The sequence below is a fragment of the Oryctolagus cuniculus genome, chromosome 6 (genome assembly GCF_051225735.1).
Source record: "Oryctolagus cuniculus isolate XC-2025 breed Fujian yellow rabbit chromosome 6, ASM5122573v1, whole genome shotgun sequence".
Taxonomy (NCBI): Eukaryota; Metazoa; Chordata; class Mammalia; order Lagomorpha; family Leporidae; genus Oryctolagus; species Oryctolagus cuniculus.
The window spans coordinates 38,002,264-38,026,715 of record NC_142872.1 but is presented as its reverse complement, the minus strand read 5'-3'; the positions used below and the strand labels follow the sequence as shown (position 1 = coordinate 38,026,715).

General features: G+C 56.0%; 2 protein-coding genes across 7 annotated transcripts in view; one reads left to right on the top strand and one right to left on the bottom strand.

Moving 5' to 3' along the window:
* IL17B (interleukin 17B) overlaps positions 1–9,357 on the top strand; it is a 52,894-nt gene extending 43,537 nt beyond the window's left edge. The window contains exons 1-4 of one of the 4 annotated variants that reach the window (XM_002710301.6): positions 3,406–3,625; positions 4,588–4,721; positions 6,672–6,946; positions 9,040–9,357. In XM_002710301.6, coding sequence (XP_002710347.1) covers positions 4,701–4,721; positions 6,672–6,946; positions 9,040–9,271 — 528 coding nt within the window. In that variant the 5' untranslated portion in view covers positions 3,406–3,625; positions 4,588–4,700 and the 3' untranslated portion in view covers positions 9,272–9,357. Of the gene's footprint in view, positions 1–3,399; positions 3,626–4,584; positions 4,722–6,671; positions 6,947–9,039 lie in introns of those variants that run through there. The other 3 variants (XM_008255240.5, XM_089336066.1, XM_051843504.3) reach the window with 3 other exon arrangements.
* A 4,856-nt stretch (positions 9,358–14,213) lies between these two features.
* Positions 14,214–23,963, bottom strand: PCYOX1L (prenylcysteine oxidase 1 like). Of its 3 annotated transcripts, XM_089334957.1 has the most exons (7): positions 23,775–23,881; positions 19,899–20,105; positions 19,729–19,778; positions 18,683–18,857; positions 17,434–17,645; positions 16,186–16,326; positions 14,214–15,771 (listed from the first exon to the last, which is right to left on the bottom strand). In XM_089334957.1, exons 4-7 carry the CDS (start codon positions 18,715–18,717, stop codon positions 15,110–15,112), a joined length of 1,050 nt encoding a protein of 349 aa, XP_089191083.1. In that variant the 5' UTR covers positions 18,718–18,857; positions 19,729–19,778; positions 19,899–20,105; positions 23,775–23,881; the 3' UTR covers positions 14,214–15,109. The 3 variants fall into 3 exon arrangements, with proteins under 3 accessions (XP_089191083.1, XP_002710346.1, XP_089191084.1); XM_002710300.6 differs by lacking the exon at positions 19,729–19,778 and having other exon boundaries at positions 23,775–23,963; XM_089334958.1 differs by lacking the exons at positions 19,729–19,778; positions 19,899–20,105; positions 23,775–23,881 and having other exon boundaries at positions 17,525–17,645.
* Positions 23,964–24,452: the final 489 nt, after the last annotated feature.

Sequence of the window (24,452 nt, the reverse complement as noted above, 5' to 3'; positions counted from 1 at the left end):
GATGGGAGATTCTCTCTCTCTCTCTCTCTCTGTCTGCATTTCAGATAAATAAAATAAATTTCTAGGAGAAAATTGTTATTATTTTCAACACCCATAGGTTTATAAAATGGAATGGAATCCTAGGAGAGAAATGGTCTCCCTAGCCTAGAGGGCAGTACTGAGCAAAAGCTCTTTGCAAGGGTTCCTGCATTAGGGGTTGAATCAGAGACCCCTACCTCTGATGGCCCATGGGTGGTGAGCACTGACCAGACCCTAAGGACAGTGTTGAGTTGATCTGCAACTCAGAAACTCACAGCTGGCGTTTGCAAGGCTGGGTGGAGGAGAGCAGGAAGGCCCAGGCCACCCGGCCACTGGAGAACAAGACCACTTCTTAGACCCTTACCCAACTCACATTTCCTGACTTCCCCTGCAGGGGAGGAGGCATTGGCGCCCGGTCCGCCTGGGCAGAGGGTCATGTTGATGTGGCAGCCCCTCTGCACGTCCCAGGGGCCGCCCATTCACCAGGCCTTTCCCTTTTTTGAGAACTCGGAGCTTGCTGGCTGGGGCTGTTCCCACCAACAATGTTCCCGTCCAGGGAGCTTAAAATAGCCCCTCTTGGCTGGGGCTCTGAAGTGAGCAGTGAGGCAGGCATTTGTGCAAATATGGGCCTGGGAGAAGGACTCCTACCCGGGAGGGAGGGCTGGGTGGCACGGACGGGAGCCAGGACCTCCTGAGGGGGGTGGGTCCTCCTGCTGCGGCCAGCAAAGTGCCTGCACGCCTCCTCCTGCCTCCTCTGACCTTACTTTGGGCAGGTTTTAGACCTGATCCCCTCCAGGACCTCCTGGGTTCCTGGGTGGGCCCACTGGAAACAGGGGTCTCTGCATTCTTCCCACCGGTTCTAGTCTCATCACCACATCACAGCGCCCTTCCCTAGGAATGTTCCAGAAGCATCCTTGAAGGCCCAACTCAAAGCTTGTTGTAACGATAGCACTGATAATCACAGCAACCATCGATCGCTTACTTTTGCTAAGGGTTTTATCGTATATTGTTTCATTTAGTCCTCACCATGATCCATCAGTCAGAGCCAAGTTATTGATGATCTCCACTGTGCAGGAGAAACTAACACTCAGAGAAGTCAAGTTACTCTCCTGAGGTCACATGGCCAGGCAGGGGCAGGGCAGGATCGAAATTTGTGTTGGTCCATCTGTGGAGCCTGAACTTTTACCCCCTGGGCTGGACTTCCTCCTCCGTGTCCCCATTGCCCTGGCCTCCTGCTCTGGGTTAGTTGATTGGATTCAAACTGTGAAATATTTAGCAAGTGTGTGCCGTGTGGCAGGAATGCCATGGGGTCCCGTGCCCCAACTTGAGAGCTTGCAAGTCTCCCTGGAGACTCCAATTTGGGCCTACTGAGCTCCTGAGCCTGCAAGGGTCTGGGTATGTGAGGGCGTCAGGGTGTGGCTGGGGCCATCACGGGCCCTGATCGGTGACCAGTGGACAGCTGCACAGTCCCTCTTCCTCCGGCTGTGCTGTTCCTCTCTGTAGCCCATCGCAGGGGTCAGACAAACGTGCTCCAAGTCCTCTGTGGCTCTGGGCAGCTGACCATGCTCTTTGAGCCTCAGTTTCCCCAAGACAAAATGTGGACCTGCCCAGGGTTGCTGGGACGATGGAGTGGAACAGAGCGCAGGAGGAGCTGCACGGTTCCTGGCAGTCCGTATGTGGCTACTAGGCGGCAGCTGTCAGTAATGGCCACTTTCTGAGAATGGCAATGTCCAGGTTCCAAGAACCTAGGGCCTGGCATGTAGTAGGTTCTCAGAGAATGAGGAATGATTCTGCAGACCACCCCCCACCACCACCACTTGGCCAGCTATGTCCCCTGCCCTGTCTCTGATGTGGACGATGTCCTAGGGCTGGTTCTTACCCACGGTGGGGTCTCTCAGGAAGCCAGGGGCATGCACAGGACCCCTGCCACTCTCCCTGGTCCCTCATTTTCAACCCAACACCCACCACAGGGGAAGGGCTCAGGATTTGTGTTCCTCTTCAGGTCTGTCTGGCTTCCTGGTGGCGCCACCTGGTGGTGCGTCCAGCACCGTGCCCAGCGAGGTCTGCCTCAGAGGGCTGGGGCAGCTCTGGCTTGAACCCATCTGCCCTTCCCTCATTCAGGGCACCAGCCACCTCCTGTGCATAGACAAGGACCCCAGCCTCACCCATAGGGCAGCAGCCCGGAAGCCCATGTTCTTCTGCCTCCTGTGTTGGCCTGGTGCTGACCTCAGGGGCCGGGTCCCAGGTCCTGGCTGGGTTCACACTCAGAATGTCCCTAATGACAGATGACCCTTCAGTTGTTCCCAGAAGCTGAGGATGGAGGAAGGGGCTAGGTGATCCTGGATGGGAAACTCAGTGATGGTGGCTGGGCCCGTGTTTGTTCCCCCTGCACTGGCCTTGGGATCCTGCGGCTACCCCCACTGTGGGGGGCTTGGAGCCCCAGGACCAGCCTGGCTTCTTGGTCCCCTCCAGACCAACAGAGAGGTCCAGCCTGGCTCAGAGCTATTTGGGTATAGTCTAGGGGAAGAACAGCAAACGGGAGACTGAGTTCTGAGCCCAGCCCCGGCAGAGACATGCTGTGTGAACGCAGGCTAGGTGCCTCCTCCCTGGGCTGCAGTTTCTGGTAGACAACTTGGTGGGGGGTGTGGGCTGGAGGAACAGTGAAGACCCTTGCAGCCCCCAGACTGGGTTCATGGTGAAAGCCAGGTTCCTGGGCCTCCTGCATCGGAACCTCCTAGACTGGGACCCTGGCATCAGTGTTAAGGGACACTGCAGCAGGGGGTGGAGTGGGGGAGGCAGAAATGGGGGTCTCTGTTACCAGCAGGTGAGGAGACTGTAGGTTTCAGGGACCCCACACCCATCCTTCCACTTCCCAACCTGCATATGAGCCTGGGGGTGGGCGGGTTCTTGTGCTGTGTGTCCATAGGACCCGCTCTGTAGCATCGGCAAGGGAGAGTGGGGAGCTAACACAAGAGACCCCCAGCTGTCCCCAACCCCACAGGCTGGCCCTGTAACTTGTTCAGAGACACTGGCTGGGCTGGGGGTGGCTCTCCCTTGTGGCCCGAGGAGGTATTTTCAGAGTCCCCCTCCCTCTGGAGTTTCCAGCGATAGGATCGAGCCCTGTCTAGTATTTGACCAAATATGGTGGTGTCTCTGGATGAGCCGGGCCCCAGCCGGCTGCTCAGTTATGCCGTGGAAACCTGCCCTGGACAGATTAATCTTGTGACATTCGGGAGTGCCGCTTGCCCCGCGTTCCTTCCCTTGGCGATTCCTGTAAATGGCCAGGACTGGCCCTCAGCAAGCCAGGGCAGGCCGGGCTCTCTGTTCTCAGTGTCCCTCTCCCATTCTCCTCCATGTCCCCTCCCCCATACTGGTTTGCCTGCTCACAGGTTTGCTGGGCTGTCCACTAAGAGAGGTGGGAGACCTTGGCCAGCTGGGCATGTGATTCCAGGAGCTGTGCCCCGGGGGGCTCAGCCTAGACCATGAAGTTGTTACCTGAGTCTGGGAAGCCAAGAGCTCGCCCAGCCAGGAGGGGAGGCTGGGGGCGGGTTGGGGGGGCGACCGGGGAGAGGCGGCTAAGCGAGAACAGTGCTAGCACTCACGCCAGGTAAGCTCCTGCTGCTGATACTCTGTGACTTTAATATATGATAAACAGGTACGCGTTTATTGAGCACTTACTACTTGCTAGGCAGCAAGCCAGCTATTTAACATGCATAGTCACATTTATTCCTTATAGCAGCCTCCAGAGAGCGATGCCCTGATTCTTCCCACTCTAGAGATGTGGGAACTGAGGCTCAGAGACGTGCCTGGGAGGAAAGGGCCAGGCTGACTCTCGCCCTGGGTGCGAGGGTGCGAGGGAGAAGGACGGGGCCAGCCCTGGGAGAGGAGCCCCTCCAGGCGCTGGGTGGGGTGCCGTGTTCGGGAGGCCAGGACTGTTGGCCTCACAGTCCTCCTCATGGATCTGCCCCTCTGCTGGTGTGGACACACAGGCTCAGAAACACGTTCAGAGCAGGGGCTGGGAATGCAGAAATATCCCAAGGAAAACAGTGTGGGCTGGTGGATCTCTGAGCCCCGGGCAGGGACCGGGTACAAGCCCCAGCTGTCACCTCTAACTCACGGTGCAATGCTCGACAAGTCCCTGCTTTGCTCAGGCCTCAGTTTCCCTGCCTGTGAGCTAGAGGGGCGGGGCGTCATGCTCACCTGAGGCTGTGTCCCTGGGAGATGGGGCTTGTGTCCCGCTCCTGGGCAGCTCTCCTGACCACCCGACAGCCCATCCCTCCTCCACCCTCACCCCCTCGCATCCCCAAAGCAAACGAAGCTGATTGTCTTAGCTGGCCCTGTGGGTGCTGGCCGGGCAGCCGGCCGCAGGCCACAGGCGGAGGTGCCACCGGCCAGATCCCCGCCAGACACACAGGGCATTGTCCCTCGGTCAACAGCCCCTGGGCACCTCAGCCGGGCTCCTGGCCTGCCCCCACGCCCCTCACTGCCTGCTGCTGTGCTGGGCCCAGCCAGCCGGGGGGCCCAAGGCTCCCAGCTGATGACGAGCCCACCCACCCACTCCCCCAGCAGCCCCCCGTCGAGCTATAATTGCTCCTCTGCATCCTGCTGCTGCCACTCTCTGGACATCGTCGGCATCCGGGGTTCGCGGCGGCGGCAGCTGCGTCCCGGCGCCCGGCTTGGGGATGGACTGGCCGCACAGCCTGGTACGTGGCGCTTCCCCCACCCCCAGCCCTTTTAGGGCCCGATGTTTTGGGCTTTCTTTCCCATTGATTAATGGCTGCCTCCGTTTGCCTTGGAATCTGCAGAGTTGAGCGCTGCCTCTGTCTGCTACCCCAGGTCTGGGGAGAAACAGAGCTGGGTCTCAGAGCCTGCAGCGGGGCCGGGAGCTCGGGCTCTTGATCCGGGCTCAGCCTGTCCACACTGAAGCCCTTTCAGGCGGGAGGCATCTGGGGCGATCCTGGCAGGCTTGTCCGCGGGGTTTTTCCAGGCTCCTGGGCTCCGGGCTGTGTGACCTTGGATAAGTCCTTCTGTTTTCTCTGTTCCCATCTGGAACGTGAAGGGGTGGCGGGGCTGTGGGTTCCCCAGTGGGTTTCCCACAGAGGGGAGCTGGAGTTCCGTGGCTCTGATGAGAGAGCCTATTGTTATGGAGGCATTTTCTGCCCCAGAATCTAGGGACTTCAGTGGCTTGAATCTCTGGGGGGCATGTTGTGCCAGGAGGGGCTGTGCTGTGACTTGTGTCCCAGGGCCGACTTCCTGGGGAGCCTGGGGCCGTGGGGCCGGGAGGAGCAGGGCGCAGGGCAGCTGTGGAGTCTGGCGGGTGCAGGAAGGAGAGAACCTCATTTAGAGGTTCCAGCTCTGGCCCCCAGCACTGAGAGCCCCTCTCGCTGGGCTTTCCGAAGGTTCTGGGTGCCGCCAGGCCACTGAGCCCCCTCTGTACAGGCTGGCGGGTTGGCTGGAGCTTGTTCTGGCAGTGGTGGGAAGCAGAGGAAGCAGGCAGAGGTTCAGGGTGAGGGTGCGAGGGTCAGGAGTGGTGAAGATGGGGTTCTGATGGGCTTCTTAGCTTGTGACCTGCCCCCTCTCCCCAGCTCTGTCTCACGCCGCTTCCTCCCACCCATGCTACGACATCAGCACAGCTCTTAGCCAGCTCAGGCCTCTTCTCTCACTCTCCCCGCTGCCTGGAAACCTCTGACTCTCTCTGCCCATGCCTGCCTCCCTCCTATCCTACAAATCTCACCCGATGTCTCCCAGTAACTCCCCTCACCCCCCAAAAAAAGCATTATGGGACTGCTGCCGCGGCACAGGCTAAACAGGAGCCCTACTCTCCGCCAGGGCCCCCACCATTGCGCTGGTGGCTGGTGAGACCTAGCTGTTCGTCTCTCTGTCCTCTGTCTTCCTTTCCTACTTAGTAAGTGTGCACTGAATACCTGAGGGCTCAGCCCCAGCACATGGGGGATCAGAGAGTGCATGACATCTGACACGGCGCTCTCCTGGAGTCTGTGTGTAGTAGGGGATGGACATCTAAACATATCACACACACAAACGGTGAGAACAAAGTCCAGAGGCCTCCTGCGTGATAGCCAAGACATGAGGGCTGGGGAAATTTTTCAGCAGGAGAAGAGAAGAGGCAGAACTCTGCAGGCAGAGGCCTGTGCAAAATCCCTGGGACAGAAAGGAGCAAGAGATTGGGAGAAAGCCAGAGCCGGAGCACAAGTGTGAGAGGCAGCAGGAGGTGTCCCTGGAGTCCCCCAGGGGCAGGGGGAAGGGTGGTAAGCTGGAGGGTGAGTTGGCTGGCAGGTGCCATGGGGCATTTGGGAAGGCCAGGGAGGAGGCTACTGAGCTGTCCTGGGAAATGAGGGTGAAAAACCAGGTGGAAGTGGATGGATTTTAGAGGGTGCCATGTTTTCAGGACTTAGTGATGAATTGGGTGTGACGGGAAGGAGAGGGAGGTGGCAGTGGTGGCCACTCTGGAGCACTCATGGTGCAGAGCAGGTGTCAGTACCTGTGCAGTGGCTCTGCGGGGCCAGGTCAGGGCATGGCCGGTGAGGGTGGTCCACGCCGAGGCCATTCTCCTTCCCCTTCTCCTCCCTGTACCAGAGTCTTGCCCAGAGAGCACGTTGGCTCTTCTACCTTTGACCCGTGGCCTTGCTCCTCAGGTGTTCCTTCTTACCATCTCCATCTTCCTGGGGCTGGGCCAGCCCAGGAACCCCAAAGGCAAGAGGAAGGGGCCCTGGCGGCCTGGGCCTCAGCAGGTGCCGCAGGACCTGGTGTCGCGGGCAAAGCCATTCGCCCGTATGGAGGAGTACGAGAGGAACCTTGGGGAGATGGTGGCCCAGCTGCGAAACAGCTCTGAGCCGGCCAAGAGGAAGTGTGAGGTCAACCTGCAGCTGTGGCTGTCCAACAAGAGGAGTCTATCTCCCTGGGGCTACAGGTAGGCTGTGCTGGGTAGCATGGGCAGGCTGCCTGCCCCAGTCATTGTAATGGGGAAGACCTTGGATTCAGAGGGCTTGAGTGCCTGGGTTTGAATCCCCACAGTGTGGCTTTGGGCATGTGGGTTAGCCTTGCTGAGCTTCTGTGTCCTCAGCTGTCAGGCCGGTCAGTCCTCTGTATCTGCAGATTCAATCAACCTGAGTCCAAAAGTATTTGGGAGGGGTCGGCGCTGTGGCATAGCAGGTTGGGTGGCCAACGCCCGTGATGCCAGCATCCCATGTGGGTGCCGGTTTGTGTCCTGGCCACTCCACTTCCCATCTAGCTCCCTGCTAATGCACTTGGGAAAGCAGCAGAAGATGACTCAAGCGTGAGGGCCCCTGCATCCACATGGGAGACGTGGAAGAGGCCCTGGGCTCCTGGCTTCAGCTTGGCACAGCACTGGCTGTCACAGCCATCTGGGGAGTAAACCAGCAGATGGAAGATCTTTTTATCTGTATGTCTGCCTTTCAAATAATAATAATAAAATAGTATTTGGGAAAAAAATCACATCTGTGATGTAAGTGTGCAGACTTTTTTCCTCCTCATCTCTAAGCAATACAGGATATCAACTATCTACGTAGTACTTACATTGCATTAAGGATTGTAAATCATCTGGACATGACTTCAAGTATACCAGAGGATGTGCACATGTTGTATACAAAAATAATGATTTTTTAAAAAAGATGTAATGGTTTATTTGAAAGAGGTACAAGATAGAGAGAAAGAGAGAGAGAGAGAGACAGAGATCCTCCATCCACTGGTTCACTCCCCAGATGGATACAATGGCCAGGATTGAGCCGAGCTAAAGCTAGGAGCTTCATCTGGGTCTCCCACATGGGTGCAGGGGGCCCAAGAACTTGGGCCATCTTCTACTGCTTTCCCAGGCCATTATCAGGGAGTTGGATTAGAAGTAGAACAGCTGGAACACCAACTTTTCCCATATGAGATGCCAGTGACACAGATGGTGACTTTACTTGCTACACTACAATGCCAATAATGCCGTTTTATAGGAGGGACTTGAGCATCTTGGATTTTGGTATCCACAGTGGAGTTCCAGAACCAATCCTTCGTGGATACCAAGGGAAGACTTAGGAGCTGCTTCAGAGCCTGTTGTTGAGCGAGTTGTCCATGCAGAGCGCTGCCCTGTTGTTGGCAGGTCCTGGCTGAAGGGCCTGCAGGCCTTGCCGGGTTGTCACTTCCTTGGAAGTCAGGCTGGCTGTGTCTGCACACATCTGTCACGCTAGCCAGGCACCTTCCTAAGGCCTGCATCAGAATTGCCTAAGGGCACTGTGGCCCCAGCTCCAGAAAGCAAGCGTTGGAAAGCTCAGGAAAGATCTCCAGAGCTGGGCCTCCCTCGCCTTGCTGGGGACCTCGTACAGATGCAAGGGCTGTTTCCCAGGCGTCTGCCTTGCTCACGAGCTCCCAGGCATGAGAAGGCCTTGCTGATGCCATGTGTCCCTAGGTCCAGCTCATCTACCCTTACTTAGCAGATAAGGAAACTGAGGCACAGAGAAGGAAAGTCACAAAGGCAGGCCCTGCCTGCCTGGCTCCAGGAGAGCTCCAGGAGAGCACTGGTCTGTTTTGTTCCTCCGTGAGCCCCCAGAGTCAGGGACAGGATGGCTCCCATGTGAGTGCATGAGAAAGACTTGTTGAATGAATGGAGATGGAGTCAGAATAGAACCAGGACTCCCGATGCCCCTTCCTGTGGAATTTAGGCATCGGTGTGCTCCCATTTTATTTCCCTGATCAGGTTTCCCACCAATATAAGGGACGAGAAGGGCAGGGAAGGCAGGAGGAGGTCTCGGGCACAATCCAGAGTGGAGGTGGCATCCTGCTGGGTGACAGGGGGAAGCAGGCAGTTTGGGGGCCCTGAGCGTGGATAACTGTGCCTGCCGCGAGCTTGGCGCCTCACCCTGCCCAGGGAGCTGATTTACTGCCCTTCCTCCAGTGCAGCAGTCTTGCTCTGGGAATCCAGACTCTGCAGGAAGGGGAGTGGGTGCCAACTTGCCTTTTCCTGACCTTCTTCTACCTTGGCCTCTCTCCTGGTGCCCCCAGCATCAACCACGACCCCAGTCGCATTCCCGCAGACCTGCCGGAGGCCCAGTGCCTGTGTCTGGGCTGCGTGAACCCCTTCACCATGCAGGAGGACCGCAGCATGGTGAGTGTGCCCGTGTTCAGCCAGGTTCCCGTGCGTCGCCGCCTCTGCCCACCGCCGCCACGCACCGGGCCCTGCCGCCAGCGCGCCGTCATGGAGACCATCGCCGTGGGCTGCACCTGCATCTTCTGAACCACCTGGGCCTGGCACCTGGCCCGCAGCCCTGTACCCCCCCTGCCAAGGAAGGCTGGTAAAAAGTAAACACTGTCTTTTATAAAGCAAGACTTTGGGACTGCTACTTGTGGCTCCCAAGCCAGCACCTGCACGGGGGTGGGAGGTCCCTGGATGGGGGTGGGATGTCCCTGAAGGGGACTGGATGTTCCATCACTCTGAGTTCTCCAGCACAGAGACAGGCTGCGTTCATTTCTACCATTTAGGCCAGGCACATATTTCCTTTACTCTGGGTTTACAAGCCTATGCTTCGTCCATGTCATCATAACTTGCTTGGTATCAGTCAACACAGGCATTAACAAGAGCTGGGTCTACCCAGTCAGGTCCCAGGCCTTCGGAAACGAGCACTTTGAAAGTGGTGAGCTCTCAGTTTCCATGTCGAGTTGAAGTTGAGTCTCTCGAGGATATCATAGAGCAGATCTCTGCCGTGGCTGCAGGAGATGATCCTCCCAGTCTCTGTCAGCCCTGGGATTCTCTGTAGTTGGACTTCGACCCAAAGAAAGGCCTTCAGGTTGCCAAAGGGCAGGTGGTTTCAGCAGGGGCCAGCTGGCCCCTGGAATTTTCATGAGTATTTCTTTTTTTTTTTTTTTCCTGGGCTGAGGATTCCTGGCTTGCATTTGAGAAGCATCAATGTAGGTGGTTCTTTCATCCTGCTCTGTCCATACCATACCTAGTTAGGTGGTCTGTTGATATCAGTGGTTCTCAAAACTGTAACACGCATAGGAACAACCTGGCGTTTATTAAAACACAGGGGACGGCCGGCGCCGCGGCTCACTAGGCTGATCCTCCGCCTTGCGGCGCTGGCACACCGGGTTCTAGTCCCGGTCAGGGCTCCGGATTCTGCCCTGGTTGCCCCTCTTCCAGGCCAGCTCTCTGCTGTGGCTGGGGAGTGCAGTGGAGGATGGCCCAGGTCCTTGGGCCCTGCACCCCATGGGAGACCAGGAGAAGCACCTGGATCCTGCCATCAGATCAGCGTGGTGCACCGGCCGCGGCAGCCATTGGAGGGTGAACCAACGGCAAAGGAAGACCTTTCTCTCTATCTCTCTCTCTCACTGTCCACTCTGCCTGTCAAAAAATAAAAAAATAAAAATAAAAAAAATAAAACACAGGGGACTGGGCCCCCACCTCGAGGTTGTGGCTTCAGGTAGAAGCTGATCTTTTGCATTTTTTGGGCAGTGGTTTCTTTGCATTTCTGATAGGTTCCCAGGTGATGCTGATGCTGTGGGCTGGGGAACCACACTTCAAGACCATTGGCTTCTACCAAGACCTTCTGCTGATCACAGAAGGCAGTGTGGACCCATTTGTGCTAGAGCCCCTGCCGGCCCTTGCCCCCTGGATGCTACCCCTGCTTGTCCTGTTAGCCCCCAGCAATTCGATCCTCCCTCCCCCACCCGGGCCCTCCAACCCCTGCCGCAAATCAGCTGTTCTAGGGCCTAAAAATACCTTCGCTCCCCAAGACAGCTGGGGGCTCAGGCTGCTTTCTGAGGGTAAGAATAGCTAGCGCCCGGGAGTGGCTGTCAGCCAAAGGCCCGACATCCAGTGCAGGAAGACTGGTCTCTGCTTGGCTGCCCTAACTCAGTGCTCGCAGCAGCTTTAGCTCTGAATGTTTCCAGGGACTAACGCACGCAAGGCCAGTGGGTAGGTATGCGCCTGTCTGCGATGATAAGTCACTTACCTTTTTTGGTATTGTCCTGCAGTGGATACTGGTTAAAATTACCCCAGGAAGCTTCGGCCTGGTTCCAGACACTTGGAAAACAGACGTCCCGTGCCAGCCTACGCTGATTTCAGCAGTTGTGTCTCCTCCCTGGGGCTCGCTGGTCTCTGAGGGCCCCACAGACCTGCTCTCTTGGCCCCAAGACTTCAAGGGCCCACGGCTTCCAAGGCCTTTCCGTGCGGCAAGAGTGTGGGAAGAATTGAGCTGCAGATGTGTTGCTCTCAGTGCTGGGAGACCACAGGTGTCCTGGGGCATGAGGACTGGGGCAGGGCGGGGTGGGAGTGGGGAATGTGTGAGCCCACAGCCCACTCCTGCCAGAGCGCTGGGAATGCTCACCAAGTGCTAGCCAGTGTTGAATGGTGGTACCTTTTCTTGTCTCTGGGCTGCAGGTTCCTCGTGTATACAGTGCACAAGACAGGGTTTAGGGAGCTCCAGGGCATTGTCTGGCTTCATTGCAGGGTGGAAGCTGGGCCTTCTCGGTCTCCTGGCTTAAAGGCAGGAGCAAGGAGAGTAGGACCTTGGCAGAGCGGGGGTCCACCTGGCACCCTGGCACCTCCCTTGGTTGGAATCTAGATGCACTTCTTCTTGTCCACACTCCAGAGAGAAGCTGCTTTTTTGTTTTAATTTTTCACTTTAGCTTAAGCAATTTTAATTTTTAAAAGGTTTATTTGAAAGGCAACATATTAGAGGAAGATACTGGTTCACTCTAATGGCTGCAACAATCAGGTCTGGGCCAGGCCAAAGCCAGGAGCCAGGAACTCCATCCTGGTCTCCCACATGGATGGCAAAGGCCCAAACACTTGAGCCATTAGTAGGGAGCTGGCTTAGAAGTGGAGCAGCCCATATGGGATGCTGGCATCACCACAGGCAGCTTAACCCACTGCACCACAATGCCAGCCCCACAAGAAGCAGCTCCAGCACCTAGCATGGTACCCGGGGATAGACTGGGAGTGCAGTGCTCGGTGAGGGAATGCACAGTCTGAGACCTGCCGCATGCCTCCCCTACTCCTTCCTCAGTGAGGCCCCCATTCTCCTCTCCACAGAGCTCTGATGGGTCGCCTGCTGTAGGAGGTGCCATTCCTGGGAGGGCTGCAAATGCCTGTTCTCTGCACTGAGGTCAAACGTGGCCCAGGTCCGTTTGGCAGATGGTGGTGCTCTTCTCCCAGGGGCCTGTGGGCCCCTGGGGCTTCTGTCCTGCTGGGTCTTACTTCTTTCTGGAATCTCTGTCCTTTCCTTCCGCCCACAAGGACCAAGTGAGAGCCAACCCTCAAGTCTGGGCTTGGGGACCAGGGCAGCGTGGGCAGCTTGGCTGGCCGGGTTCTGAGACCCTCAGGCCTGTCTACCCAGGTACAGGTTTCTGAAGGACACAGCCAGCTGCAGTCAGGTGTGGGCCTGGAGCCAAGGCCCCAGCCATGCACGTGTCACTGTCCCAGTTTGCATGTCTGTGTGCCTCTTCTGACAGACGCCAGAGAGGGGTGGTTGTCAGGGGAGCCTTGTGCTGTCCTTGGCCCTCTGGCACAATTCCAGTCATTTGTCAATCACACCACAACAGCTCATGCCACCTTCGTCCCAAACACAGGCTGTCATACAATGCCCCTGCACACTTGGCATGGATGTGAGGGGGACGCAACACGGGGCTCCCTCTCCACTGCCCTTTCCCAGCTCTCCGACCTTGCAGTGCAGGTGCACTTTTGATCCAGGGATACGCCCCGACTACTCTAAGCCAGTCGGCTTCATCTCATCCCTTGTGCCACCATTACTGGCTTGGTATCTATGTTCCAAGCCAATCAGCATGTGGCATGGCTTTGGTGACAGGCACAGGGTGAGGGGGGGGGGTCTCACTGGCCCGGAGCCCGGGGTGGCTACGAGAGAGCTTTTCACCTTGGGAGCTGTTGGCAGCCATGTTTGAGCATGAGAACAAGGATGGAAGAGGCGACTGCAGTGCTCTATGCCGTGGCTTTGGAAGCGTGACAACCAATGAAAACCTTTTACTGCTTATGTCCATTTGGGTTGGGTTGGGTTGTCTCAACGTGTTAGGTTCATAACTTCCATCACAGCCAACAAGTACATTAAAGACCTCATCTCTTTTGCTGCCTTTAACATCACCATGACAACCAGTCTGGGTCCCCTCCAACTAAAGAGGTTTGTCCCAGTTTTTTTTTTTTTTTTTTTTTTTTTTTTTTCTTAAAGGGAAACCCTTCTTTAAATGTTTGGAAAATTTTATTTGGGGCCGGTGCTGTGGTGTAGCAGGTAAAGCCGCCACCTGCAGTGCCAGCATCCCATATGGGTGCAGGTTCAAGTCCTGGCTGCTCCACTTCCAATCCAGGTCTCTGCTGTGGCCTGGGAAAGCAGTAGAAGATGGCCCAAGTCCTTGGGCCCCTGCACCTGCATGGGAGACCCAGAAGAAGCTCCTGGCTCCTGGCCTCAGATCGGCACAGCTCCTGCCATTGTGGTCAACTGGGGAGTGAACAGCGAATGGAAGACCTCTCTCTCCCTCTCTGCCTCTCCTCTCTCTGTGTAACTTTCAAATAAAATAAATCCTTTTTTTTAAAAAAGACAAGGACAGGGAGAGGGGGAAAGAGAGAGAGCAAGCGAGCGAACGAGAGTGAGCTCACATCTGCTTGTTCATTCCCCTAATGCTCCCAACAGCTGGGGCTGGGCCAGGCTGAAGCAGGAGTTGGGAACTCCACCCAGGTCTCTCATGTGGTACAGGGACTTGAGTCATCACCTGCTGCCTCCCAGGGTGTGCATTAGCAGGAAGCTGGAATCAGGAGTGAAGCCGGGACTTGGACCCAGGCACCTCGGTATGGGATGAGGGTATGACCACCCCTGAACCCACTCAGTGTTAAGGAGAAGCTGCCAACTGATGCGAGCTGTACCATGAATTTACCAGGATCCACTGTTTCCTTACTTTGGGCTTTATCTCCACCTCTGGGGCCTATTTGTGTTAGGAAAGCCATGAGGATTAGCATTGTCTGGCAGGACTGTTTCTTCCAGGCCCTTGGAGCCCGACTTAGCAAGTCTGGATGGGACTCGGGCACCTGCACCTTTATCAAGGCCCCCTCCCTTCCCAGGGGCTTCAGATGTGGTGGTGCATGGATCAGACTTGCTGGTGCCTAAAGCTCAATTCCTTCATTCTCCCCTTTTACACAAAGGAACAGGCATCAAAGAAATGGAAGGGACTTGAACTTCATTTTCTAAAATTATTTATTTCTAAAGATTTATAGAAAAAAAACAAAGCAAAGCATAATCTGCCTCTCTTTCCAAGTGCGCGTCAGAAGAGTGGGTACCAGGTTGACCTTTGAGGAATTCCACTCCAGCACCTGGTCTTCTGTTCTTCTGTGGGGGCTGGGGGGTGACTGCTGTCCATCATTTGGGGACTTGTCTTCCTCGCAAGGCAGGTCCATCCTCAACCCGTGCATGAAGAACAGAATGGTCAGTTCCTCCAGGCACCAAGCAAAACTTCCCTCTTCCCACTGGCTTCCAGGAAGCTCAGAGCACATCGAGGGCTCCACTGGGGTAAACATGTCTTCCTTAGGTCCTCCCAGTCGTGTCCCCTGATACACAGTGTTGTTGAGAGGCTTGGAGATGGCGTTAAGTAAGTTCTGAACTAGGTTCTTACAGCTCGTGGCCTGCAGTAAGTGAGGGCTGTTATCACTTCTTAGGTTTTCTCATCTTCCCTGTATTTGTAGCCATCTAGTTTGTTTTAGATGCCTCAAACAACTGTCCACTTTGGGAGCAGGAAGTGGGAAACAGACTCAGTCCTCCCTGCCTTATAGTCCCTCCTATCACCATCCTAGTTCCTAGTCAGAAACCAAGTCACAGGCAGCTTGAGAAGGTGGACTTTTTACTTCCTCTTAAAAAAAAAATAAATATACTGGCTTGAGTTTTCTTTCCATTTCTGATTCTCCTCCTTAAAAAAGAAAGAAGCATCTGGTGTGAGAATCCACAAGACAGACAGACAGCTGGCCACCTGGACCCACACCGTATGGAAGAGGGCAAGCATGGCTTGGTGGCCCCAGACTGATGTGGGGCGTGAGCCATGTCCATTAGGGGACGAAGTTCTCAGGCTCTGCTTGGAGCCCTCACAGTTCAGTCTTGACCTTGTGCATCAAATCCCTTTGGTCAATCTTATCCAGGTCCCGGTACCAGCGGTTGTAAGCCAGCAAGGCCACGTTCTTGGCGGCTACAGCCATCGCCTCCACGGAGCTGGCTGCCCACTCCAGGGCATTGAGGTAGAAGAGTTGGTCATGGAGTGTGAACCTTGGGAGGGTGGTGCGGGAGCCGTACAGCGGGTGGGCCTGCCACTCCGCTGTCTGCACTGAGTAATAGGAACGGAAGAGGGTCTTCAGTTGGGTCCGAAAGAGGGGCTTGGGGGACTGGACTCGCCAAACAGCTGCTTCCTGAGGCTGCTTCCGCCGGAAGCTGGCAGAGATGTTGACGGGACAGATGTTGTCCAGAGTGCAGAAGAAGTTGGGGAAATCTGTGGTGAGGATGTTGGCGAAGGGGAAAAGCTTAGGGTCAGGGAAGCCAAAGTAGGAAGAGTTGAGGTAGCCATGCACCAAAGAAACAACAGTGGGCTGGAAAGACCCCTGCACGTCAGCGATGGGTGGGTTGAAGCCTTCAAAGGTGAAGTTGCTACTGCTGCTGTCCAGGTGCAGGGGGGTAGCGATGACGACAATGTCGTAGAAGTCAGAGCCACTGCCCATCTCATTCTCATACCCCACCTGATACAGGGCTCTTCCTTCTGGAAGGAGAAAAAGCACAAAAAAGGCAACTTATTCCTTGGCTTCTATCTGATCTTCCATCTGGGGCCTGGTATTGGAGATACAAAACGACCCAGGAGCCTAGAGTGCTGGTGGGCTGTCCAGAGGACAGGTCATGGTCTCTCCACGCTGGTGTGGCCAGAGGGTGAGCACTGGACTGGACACGTTCTTACTCTCATTCTGCCACTGGGGGAGCCTGAGAAAGGCTGTAGCTCCAAGTCCTCATTGGTCATTGGATCAGAGAGGCTTGATGAAGAGTAAGCTTTCTGGGACTGATATTTGCTCAGGACAATAGCGCCCTCTAGTGTCACTACAAAAGGCTGGGGCTTCCCATTTCTGTATAGGAAAGGAGGGCCTAGCTAAGAATAGCCATGCCTTGGGCTCTGTCCACTCACCTGTACTGTGCAGGGTCACAGAAGTCACTGTGGCATGGATCACGTTGGCCTTGGTGAGCTTCAGCAAACCAGAACAAACCAGCTTGTTGCCTCCTTCTACAGACCACAGGCTGCCTTGGGCCCCTGCTAGCGCCATGGCTCCTGGGCAAAGCAGGAAGGGTGGCCGTGAGCTCTCAGAACCACTGGGCAGGGGCTGGAGGGTACAGCACTATTCTACCTGGGCCTCTCAACCACGGGCACCGGGAGACAACGTGCAAACAAGCACGACTGAACGTTCATGACACTGTGAGGTGAGCGCATCGTGCCCAGTGGGAGGGCCAGCTTCCAAGGAGAACACGCTGTAGGATGCTGTTTGTGTAGGGTAGGCAAATCCCCGGAGGCAGAAAGTAGATCTGTGTTTGTCTAGGGCTGCAAGGCTGGAGGCACTGGGGAGGTGACTGCTAAAAGCTGTGGGGTTTCTTTTTGGGGTGATGGAAATGTTATAAAATTGTGATGACAGCTGCACAACTCTGTGCAGACAAATACACTGAAAACCACTGAATCGAATACTTTAAAGGGGTGAACTACAGGGTGTGGAAATGACATCTTAATGCAAAAATGCCAAGAAGGATACACATGAGGTACTGTAGGACTGAGCAGGGAAGTCACATGAGGGGATACTGAGGCAGGCTCTGAAGGCTGGGAAGGAGCCTACTGTGTCAAGAGCCAGAGGAAGAGTAACCTGGGCACGCTGAAGGCGTTCACAAATACAAACCTTTTCATTTATTCAGCAAACATGTGCTGAGTGTTTGGTGTGGCCCGGGCGCTGTTCTGAGTGTTGGGAATCCCGCCCTTGGGAAGCCTATATTCTCCACTCTCATGGCCAGTGCTGGAGGATGGTGGACCAGGCACAAACCACTCATGGTGGGGAGCCGGGAAGATGAGGTGCTCCAACAGAGGAGTACCCAGGGGTCAGGCTGTTCTCAACTCCAATGCTGACACACATGTAAGGGACTGTTAGACAGCCAGCAGTGGTAGAGACACACTGGCCCTTTGAGCCAAGCTTGGCTTCCACCATCTGTGAAGTGGGCGGAATACCATCTCCTGCCAGCTTGCAGGACCAACACCAGCATTAAATGAGAATGGAGCATCAAGGTACCCGGGAACTGTAACAAGGTGGCTCAACCTGCGATTACGGCAGGGACCCCGGCCGTTCTGGGCAGCGTGGCAGGGGAAGGGCAGTGGACAGGCTGAGGGCTAAACACTCACCTGCAAAAGCTGGCATCGCTGCCGACTGGCCATAGCTGGCCCGCAGGACGGCGGAGACGACATCGTCGATAAAGCGCTGCGTGACACCCACCTGAAGCAGGGACTCGGCCACGGAGCGCTGGGTCATGTTGACGAAGGCAGACTCCCCGAGCGAGTAGAGCAGCTCCTCCACGCCTGAGAAGGCATAGCCGTGCGCCTGGTACTTATAGATCCTAGGAGGCACACAGAGTGGAGTCCTTGTGCGGGGTGGCTTTGGGCCCGACAGCCAGGTACCGCATCCCTGTACCCAGGAGGCCTGCCTGGACCCGCCACCTCCTCTACCTACCGAGGGGTGGCAAGGAGGCCAGTTACGCTCTGCTTGGTCTAGTCTCTGGATAGCAAAGGGGTAAGGGCAAGTATGCTAGAAACCCAGTGCACCTGGCTTCACAGCACAGCTCTGCTCAGGGACAGCTGCACCACCTTTCTGAGCTTCTCCCTGCCTGAGCCTGTGGTCCACAGCCCCTTTTCACCCAGCTCGGACTGCCAGGCAGTGTGCCAGGGCCCACGCTTGCTGACACATCTCCTCCTCCAGCAGCTCCGGCTCTGCTGTAGCTCCTAGGACCACGCTGAAGCTGATGACAGCCGTCTAATGCCAGCACTGTCACCGGCTCTGCTGGCCCAGCCTGTCCTCTTGACCTCTCAGGACTCCTGTTTATTCCCGACCTCTCATCTTGTCCCTCCACTGCTGAGCCAACCTTAGGGACTAGCAGGGACTAGAACCCCTGCTGACTGATTGTGCACTGGCTGCATCCTGGGGCTGCTCTGCAAACATTGTGTTTGCTTTGTGGTGGGACACTGGATGGTGGTGTCTAGGAAGCCAAGCATTTGAGTCCCAGTCCCCACAGGGCTGCAGCAGGGTGCTGGATGCCTCCTTTAAAAGGGTCCTTGCTCTTCAGGTCACCCCACTCCCCAGTGCACCCTATTTTCTTCCACCTGCACTTATCCATATCCCATTGCAGCCCTTGTAGGTGACTGAGATGCCAACCCATGCATTTATCAACTTGGCAGAGGGAGGGAGGGAGGATGCATGCTAGTGTGCTAACATCAGAGAAACCATTTCTTCCCCAGGCAAGGCCATTCCTCATGCAGGGGGCTCGCTCTGAGCCTGCCCTGAATTATGTCCAGCAAGGACCTTCCCCTTTGTCACAACTTCCAGCCAAGCGGGTTCCTCCCCCTCCAAACCCCACCCCTGCAGCTCTGCCAGCCCTACCTCATGAACTTCTCCATGACCTCCTCCACCCACATCTGCAGTCTCAGGAAGCTGATGCCATAGCGCCACCAGAGGCGGAGCAGGTTCAGCAGGTACCAGTCCGTCTCCTCCAGCACGAAATGCTCCCCGCCGAAGATGGCGCTCCTGCCCACCACCTCGCGCCGGTGCCTCAGCCCTGTGGACATGGGAGTCCCTCAGGTCCCCTTCACAGGGTCCCCGGGAGACCTGACAGTGCCTCAGGCTTAGAGTCAGGGCTTTCCAAATGCAAACAGAATGTCTCCATGAAGGGTTCGCTCCGTTGTGCTGCTTTTTTATAAAGAGCAATCCACGTGCTGGGGAAATATTTGGCTTTCCTAGGCAATGGCATTCTACATGTTTCCCCACAGGAATCCACTTGCCACGTAAGAGGGAAATTCACGTGCTGGCCCAGAACGTCCAGGGGCTGACAGCCACAGGGCTGGCTCTCAGGGAACTGGTCACAGCTGCTTCCGGCCACCCGCGTGCTCCAGCTTACAAACACTCAGAGTGCCCTGATCGGCCCCTCACCCCCCTGCAGCCTAACTGCAGTCTGGGTCTTGAGACCGCTCTGCTGCTAGGCATCAAGTACTTCCTGAGTACGTGCACAGTGACTGACTGAAGCCCAGCTCCAGCTGGGTGGGCAGGGGGGTACTCTGAAGCTTTTGTGACAACAAGCAGTACTGTCAGGAAGAACCTGCACGCGCCCCTTTGTACATCTGCAAGACCACCTGGGAGGGCCCCTTCTGATTTCTGCATCAAATACTGTGTGTACGTGTGGTTTCGACAGGGGCTGCCAGGTTTGAGGTCCCACCTCCCTCGCTGCGGTGTTAGCTGAGAAAATGTTCAGTTTTCAGAGCCTCAGTGTCCTTAGGAGGAGGCCCAACTCCCAGCTCGCAGGCAATGCCTGCTCCCTGAAGCTTGTGGACGTTTATAGGATCACAGTTATTAAGAGGCAGCACATGGAAGGGGGAAGAGACTGGCCTGGGAGTCAAACCTGAGTTCTAATCCCGGCTCTGTAACTAACTCACTGTGTAACCTCAGGCAAGTTCCTTCCCCTCTCTGGTCTCAGCTGCTCCATCTGTAAAATGAGGAGATGAGGCTTCATGACCTTCCAGCCTCAACGATCCAATCCGGGCAGTCTGGGAAGGGCCTGATGGCTACTGCCGGTGGCCCCGGGGCCCCAGGATGGTGCACTCACCCAGGAGCTTGACGAAGTCCTGCATGTGCAGGCTCAGGGAGTGGAAGGAAGCGGCTCCGCTCTCGTAGTGCTGCTTGTTGACTGAGATGGTGGCCAGGCGGCCGCCCACGGTTCCCTTCTCATACACGTCGATCTGCACCCGGGGTCCGAAGTGCTGCTGGAGGAAATGGGCCACGGCAGAGCCCCCGATCCCGGCCCCAACCACCGCTGTCGACAGGTGCGGGAGGAGAGAGACAGAGCACGGGACTGAGTGAGATGCAGGCTACCCCTTCATGTCCTCCTGCCCCAGGGTTCCCCAGGCATTGGTTTCACAGGCATGTGCAGGAAATGTGCAGACGGAATTTTCTATGGAGCTATCAGGAATAAGCAAGGCCAACTCGAGAACTGCCATATCCATAACCTTCATTTCATAAAGGACACATGCACACCAAAAGAGCAGGAAAGAAATGCATAATTCAGGATGACCATTTAAAGACAGCAAATTTAGTTTTATACAACACTCACTACCTTATCCTTATTTTTCTAATTTCACTATGAATTGGTGAAAAATGGCTACTGACCGTTTCTGTTTGGTGGGTCAGTGTTTGGAAACCACTGCTTAACCCAGGGGTCAGCAAGCCACAGCCTAACAGGCCAAACCCAGGTAGATGCCTGTTCTTGCCAACACTATTTTCCTGGAACTGTCCTGCCCTTTCTTTTCTTTATTGTCTGTGGCTGCTTTCGTGCGAGGCAGAGCTGGTCAGTTGCAACAGGGGCTGCCTAAAATCTCTACTCTCTGGCCACTTACAGAAAACCTCGGTCGATCACTGGTCTAAGTCTAGCCTACCACCGGCCACTTAAATCACCACTGTCTGTGCTTGCCAAGACTGGAATGCACGCTTTGACATGCTGCCCGTCACCTGGTGAGGCATCTGACTCCAGTTTGCACTCCTGTGACCAAGTTCCAGATGGCCAAGATCTTTTTGGGTCTTATCAGCCCCTGTCTTTACTACACCTCCTGCCTTCCTGGTATTTGCCAACTTGGCTTCCACACCGTCAGTCTTTTCCCAGGCACTGATAAGAAGGGGTCACGGGTGAGGGCATGGAAGTGTTTCCAGGAACCACTGTCTAGACAGAGACTAACCATTAAATTTCACTGTAGCTACTGACCTGGCACCAACCTACACACAGTGTCTGCCTACCCTGTCCCCGAAACGCCACTTTCCTCTCCTCTGACAGTGCAGTAACCCTATCCAACAAGAAAGTGAGATAAATCTGGTGCCACCTGTCCTCCTGGACCCAAACTGCACCCTCAGACCAACAGCTCTGTGAAGAAGCATCAGGCAAATCCTGAAGACTCCACATGGTCCTTGATGATCCGGCTTCCCCTCCACCTTCCGGCCTTGTGGAGCACATGCCCGTGTTCCCTCTCCTGTGGGGCCACTGCGGGGCTGCTGGGTCGGACACACTGTCGCTGTGCCTCGCTGACTTCACCCTGTAGGTCACTTTCAGCTTGGCTTGAGTGACCCACCTGAGATGAGTCAGGCGTCCCTCCTGCCTGTTCCCATAAGCATATCCTTGCTTACCTGCGGCCGAGCCCTTGCCACAGTGTATTAAAGTGGCTTGTCTCAGGACAGAGAGAGAGCAAGGCCATTCGGTCCCCAGGTCCCAGCAAGTACCAGAGTACACGAAGTATGTGTTGAATCCTGGACAGATAAACCACTTTCTCTTCCTCAAGATTTACAAAGTTACTTCCCAAAGTGCCCTTAACCTTTTTCTGAAAACCTCTGCAGTCTCCTGGCTTTCATTTACGGAGTTCCCCATGACCCGTTTTCCAAGAGAAGCAAAAGGCCTAGAAGCTGACCGAGGGCTACAGGGAAGCAGAAGACATCACTTCACTGCCAAACAGCTCATGCAACACAGCTGCCGACCATTCTTGGTGTATGAGAAGATGGCCTGGGCACAGAGATGAATCAGACAGGCCTCTGTGGACAGAGCGACACACGCACCTGCGGCAAAACACAGCAGGATTCCAGGGGGTCCCAAGGCAAAAAGCAGTGAGTTCTGCCTCACACAGGGTGGGATCACAGCTTCACAGGACCCTGGCAGGCTAGGGGCTTTCCAGCCCGAGGCAATGTCTACTTGGCAGGGAGAAGAGCAAGGGTAGGGCAGTGATGTGGTGGGCCTAAAAGATCCACGTTTGATCCGAGAATCTGGCCATCCTAGCAGTAAGCCCCTTGTTCTCGTGGTGGGTAGGGTCCAAACCACCGAGGGCTGCACAGGTTTCTGTCCGAGTGCACAGTGAGGAGAGCTGAAGGGCAATGTGGCCGTGCTCTGGAAGGACTGGGGTGAGGCAGGCCAGCAAGCTCCACATGGCCAGAACAGATCTGCTGGGAGGCCCCGCCCTTCCCTACTCACCAGTGGGAAACGCCTGACCCTTCCCTCTCCTTCAGAGCCAGCTCAAACCCTTCCTCTCCAGCCCTTGAGATTCTTCTTCCTCCAGCCCCCCAGACCCAAGCCGATTTCTGGCTTGCTTTAGTCTGTCTTGACCCTTGATGGCTTGGGCTGTGGTTTTCAAATCCAAGAAGCTTTTGGCACAGCTCTGGCGTTCCTGCGAGATGGGCCAAAGCACTTCCACTAACTGGGATGCAGGAGGGCAGCCTAATGGTGCAGAGACTCTGTGTCCTTCCACACATGCCTGCCTGTGAGAATTCTATATGCAAGGGACCTGAAAATCCTGATGAGTCACAGAGAGTTAAGATGATCATAATTGTTAAGAAGGGTGGGGGGGAAAGGAGGGTGGTGGTCATTTGGCACAATGGCTTAAGTTGCCGCTGAGCTGAAGTCGCCTGGTTTGCATCCCAGCTACTTGACTTCCCATTCATCTTCCTGCTAATGTCAACCCTGGGAGGTAGCAAATGGGACCCAAGCACTTGGGTGGTCCCTGCCGCCCATGTGGGCGACCCAGATGGAGTTCTGAGTCCCCTTTTCCCACCTGGCCCAGGCCTGGCTCTTGTGTTTCTCGGGGAGTGAACCAATGGAAGGTCTTGCTCTGTCTTTCAAATACAATGGTAAGTAAATAAACAAAAGCAAGTGTAAACAAAGATGAAACCCTGTCAATGACTGGCATGATGGATTCCATGAAGCATCCTGGTTTGTCTGGTTTATTTTTAAATGCATCAAAACGGACGACGATGCAGGGATGGGCAGCAGGACATGTGGTGGGGACAGGACAAAGTAGGGAGAAGGGGTGAATGGCAGTCTAGAAGGTGGGTGCACAAATGATCACTGTAACATTCTCCCAGCTTTTCTGTACCTTAGAAAACGTTCAAAATCAAACATTGAAAAGCCACACAAGTAATAAAAGTCATTCAGCGAGTCTGTCTGCAGCTGACCCACTGGTCTTTCTCCTTGAAGGCGTTCTATGCTCCCCGGGGTTCTGGCTTAGATGTGACTCCCAGGAAGCCCTGCCCCAGACTGCCTGGGACCGGGAGGTGGCTGCTCCACGCCTATCCCATACACGGCCCTCCACACACCTCTATGAACGCCAAGCCCAGCCCTGTCTGCCGTCGTGAGGGCGCCCTGCAAGGAGCCAGGTCCACAGGCAGATGCTCGGTGACACTGGACCTTCTGGAGAGATCGGAGACCGGTCCCGCGCAGTGCTTTTTCCATCTCAGGTGGCCCACTCCACACGCCCATGCCACCCCCCGCATCGGCTCCTTACCTGTGCGGGCCCGGCCCTCGCCCAGTCCCCAGTCCCGCGCCTCGCCCCCGCCCCATTCCTCTCCCGAGCACCGCTCCCTCGCCCAGCAGCTCTTCTCTGCCCCCAGCCAGCGGAGTCCCTTTTCCCGCCCAGCCCTCAGGGCTCAGGCCCCCACCCCTCGCGTCCTTCCGCACCGATTTTGCCGGGCGGGGCGTCTCCGCCTGCAGCGGTCGCGGCGAGCAGCGCGGCCAGCGCGGAGAGGAGCGGCCCAGCTTGGGCCATGGCGGGTGGCGTCCGGGACAGCGCGCGGGGGCTCGGCCGCTTGCGGGTTGGCGCTCGGCTCACCGCCCGCCCAGGCGCCCCACTGGCCGTTCCGCCTTCCAGCCTCTCTGGTCCCAGGCTTTTATTGGCCCAACGGCCGTCCTTCTCCAGGACGAGGCCCTCATTAGCTACATCTCTCTCGGGGCAGACTCTCTCATTGGCAGCTTCCCCGGCCCGCCTCCTGAATACGGCTTCCTCATTGGCGGGCCGATCCTTGCTCGGGCGCAGGTGTGCGCGCCTCGGCGGCGCCTCAGCATCAGGACCAGGACCCCAATGCAGTTAATGGTTGCATGGGAAGGAACAGAAGGCCAACTTCGGAGAGTTAGGAGCTCTGTAATATGCCTTCTCCGGGTTTCTCCGCTTCCGTTTTCGTAAAACAGGCAGAACAATGCCTGCTGAGCTTCCGAGTGGTTGTGACGGTCACGTGAGATAGGGGATGGGAGGCCGTTTTGCAGCGTCTGCACAAACTGGAAATTGCTGACCAAGCTTGCGGTCAGGGCGGCTACACGGCTGCCCTCTGCGTGTGCTGAAGCGAGCCCGCACGGTCTGGA

Coding starts and splice junctions, on each gene's coding strand:
- PCYOX1L (XM_002710300.6), bottom strand. CDS start 23,862: ATGGCCCAAGCTGGGCCGCTCCTCTCCGCGCTGGCCGCGCTGCTCGCC. Junction 20,106..23,774: donor CGCCCCGCCCGGCAAAATCG/GTGCGGAAGGAC, acceptor ACCTGTCGACAG/CGGTGGTTGGGGCCGGGATC. Junction 16,327..17,433: donor AGCGATGCCAGCTTTTGCAG/GTGAGTGTTTAG, acceptor TGCTTTGCCCAG/GAGCCATGGCGCTAGCAGGG.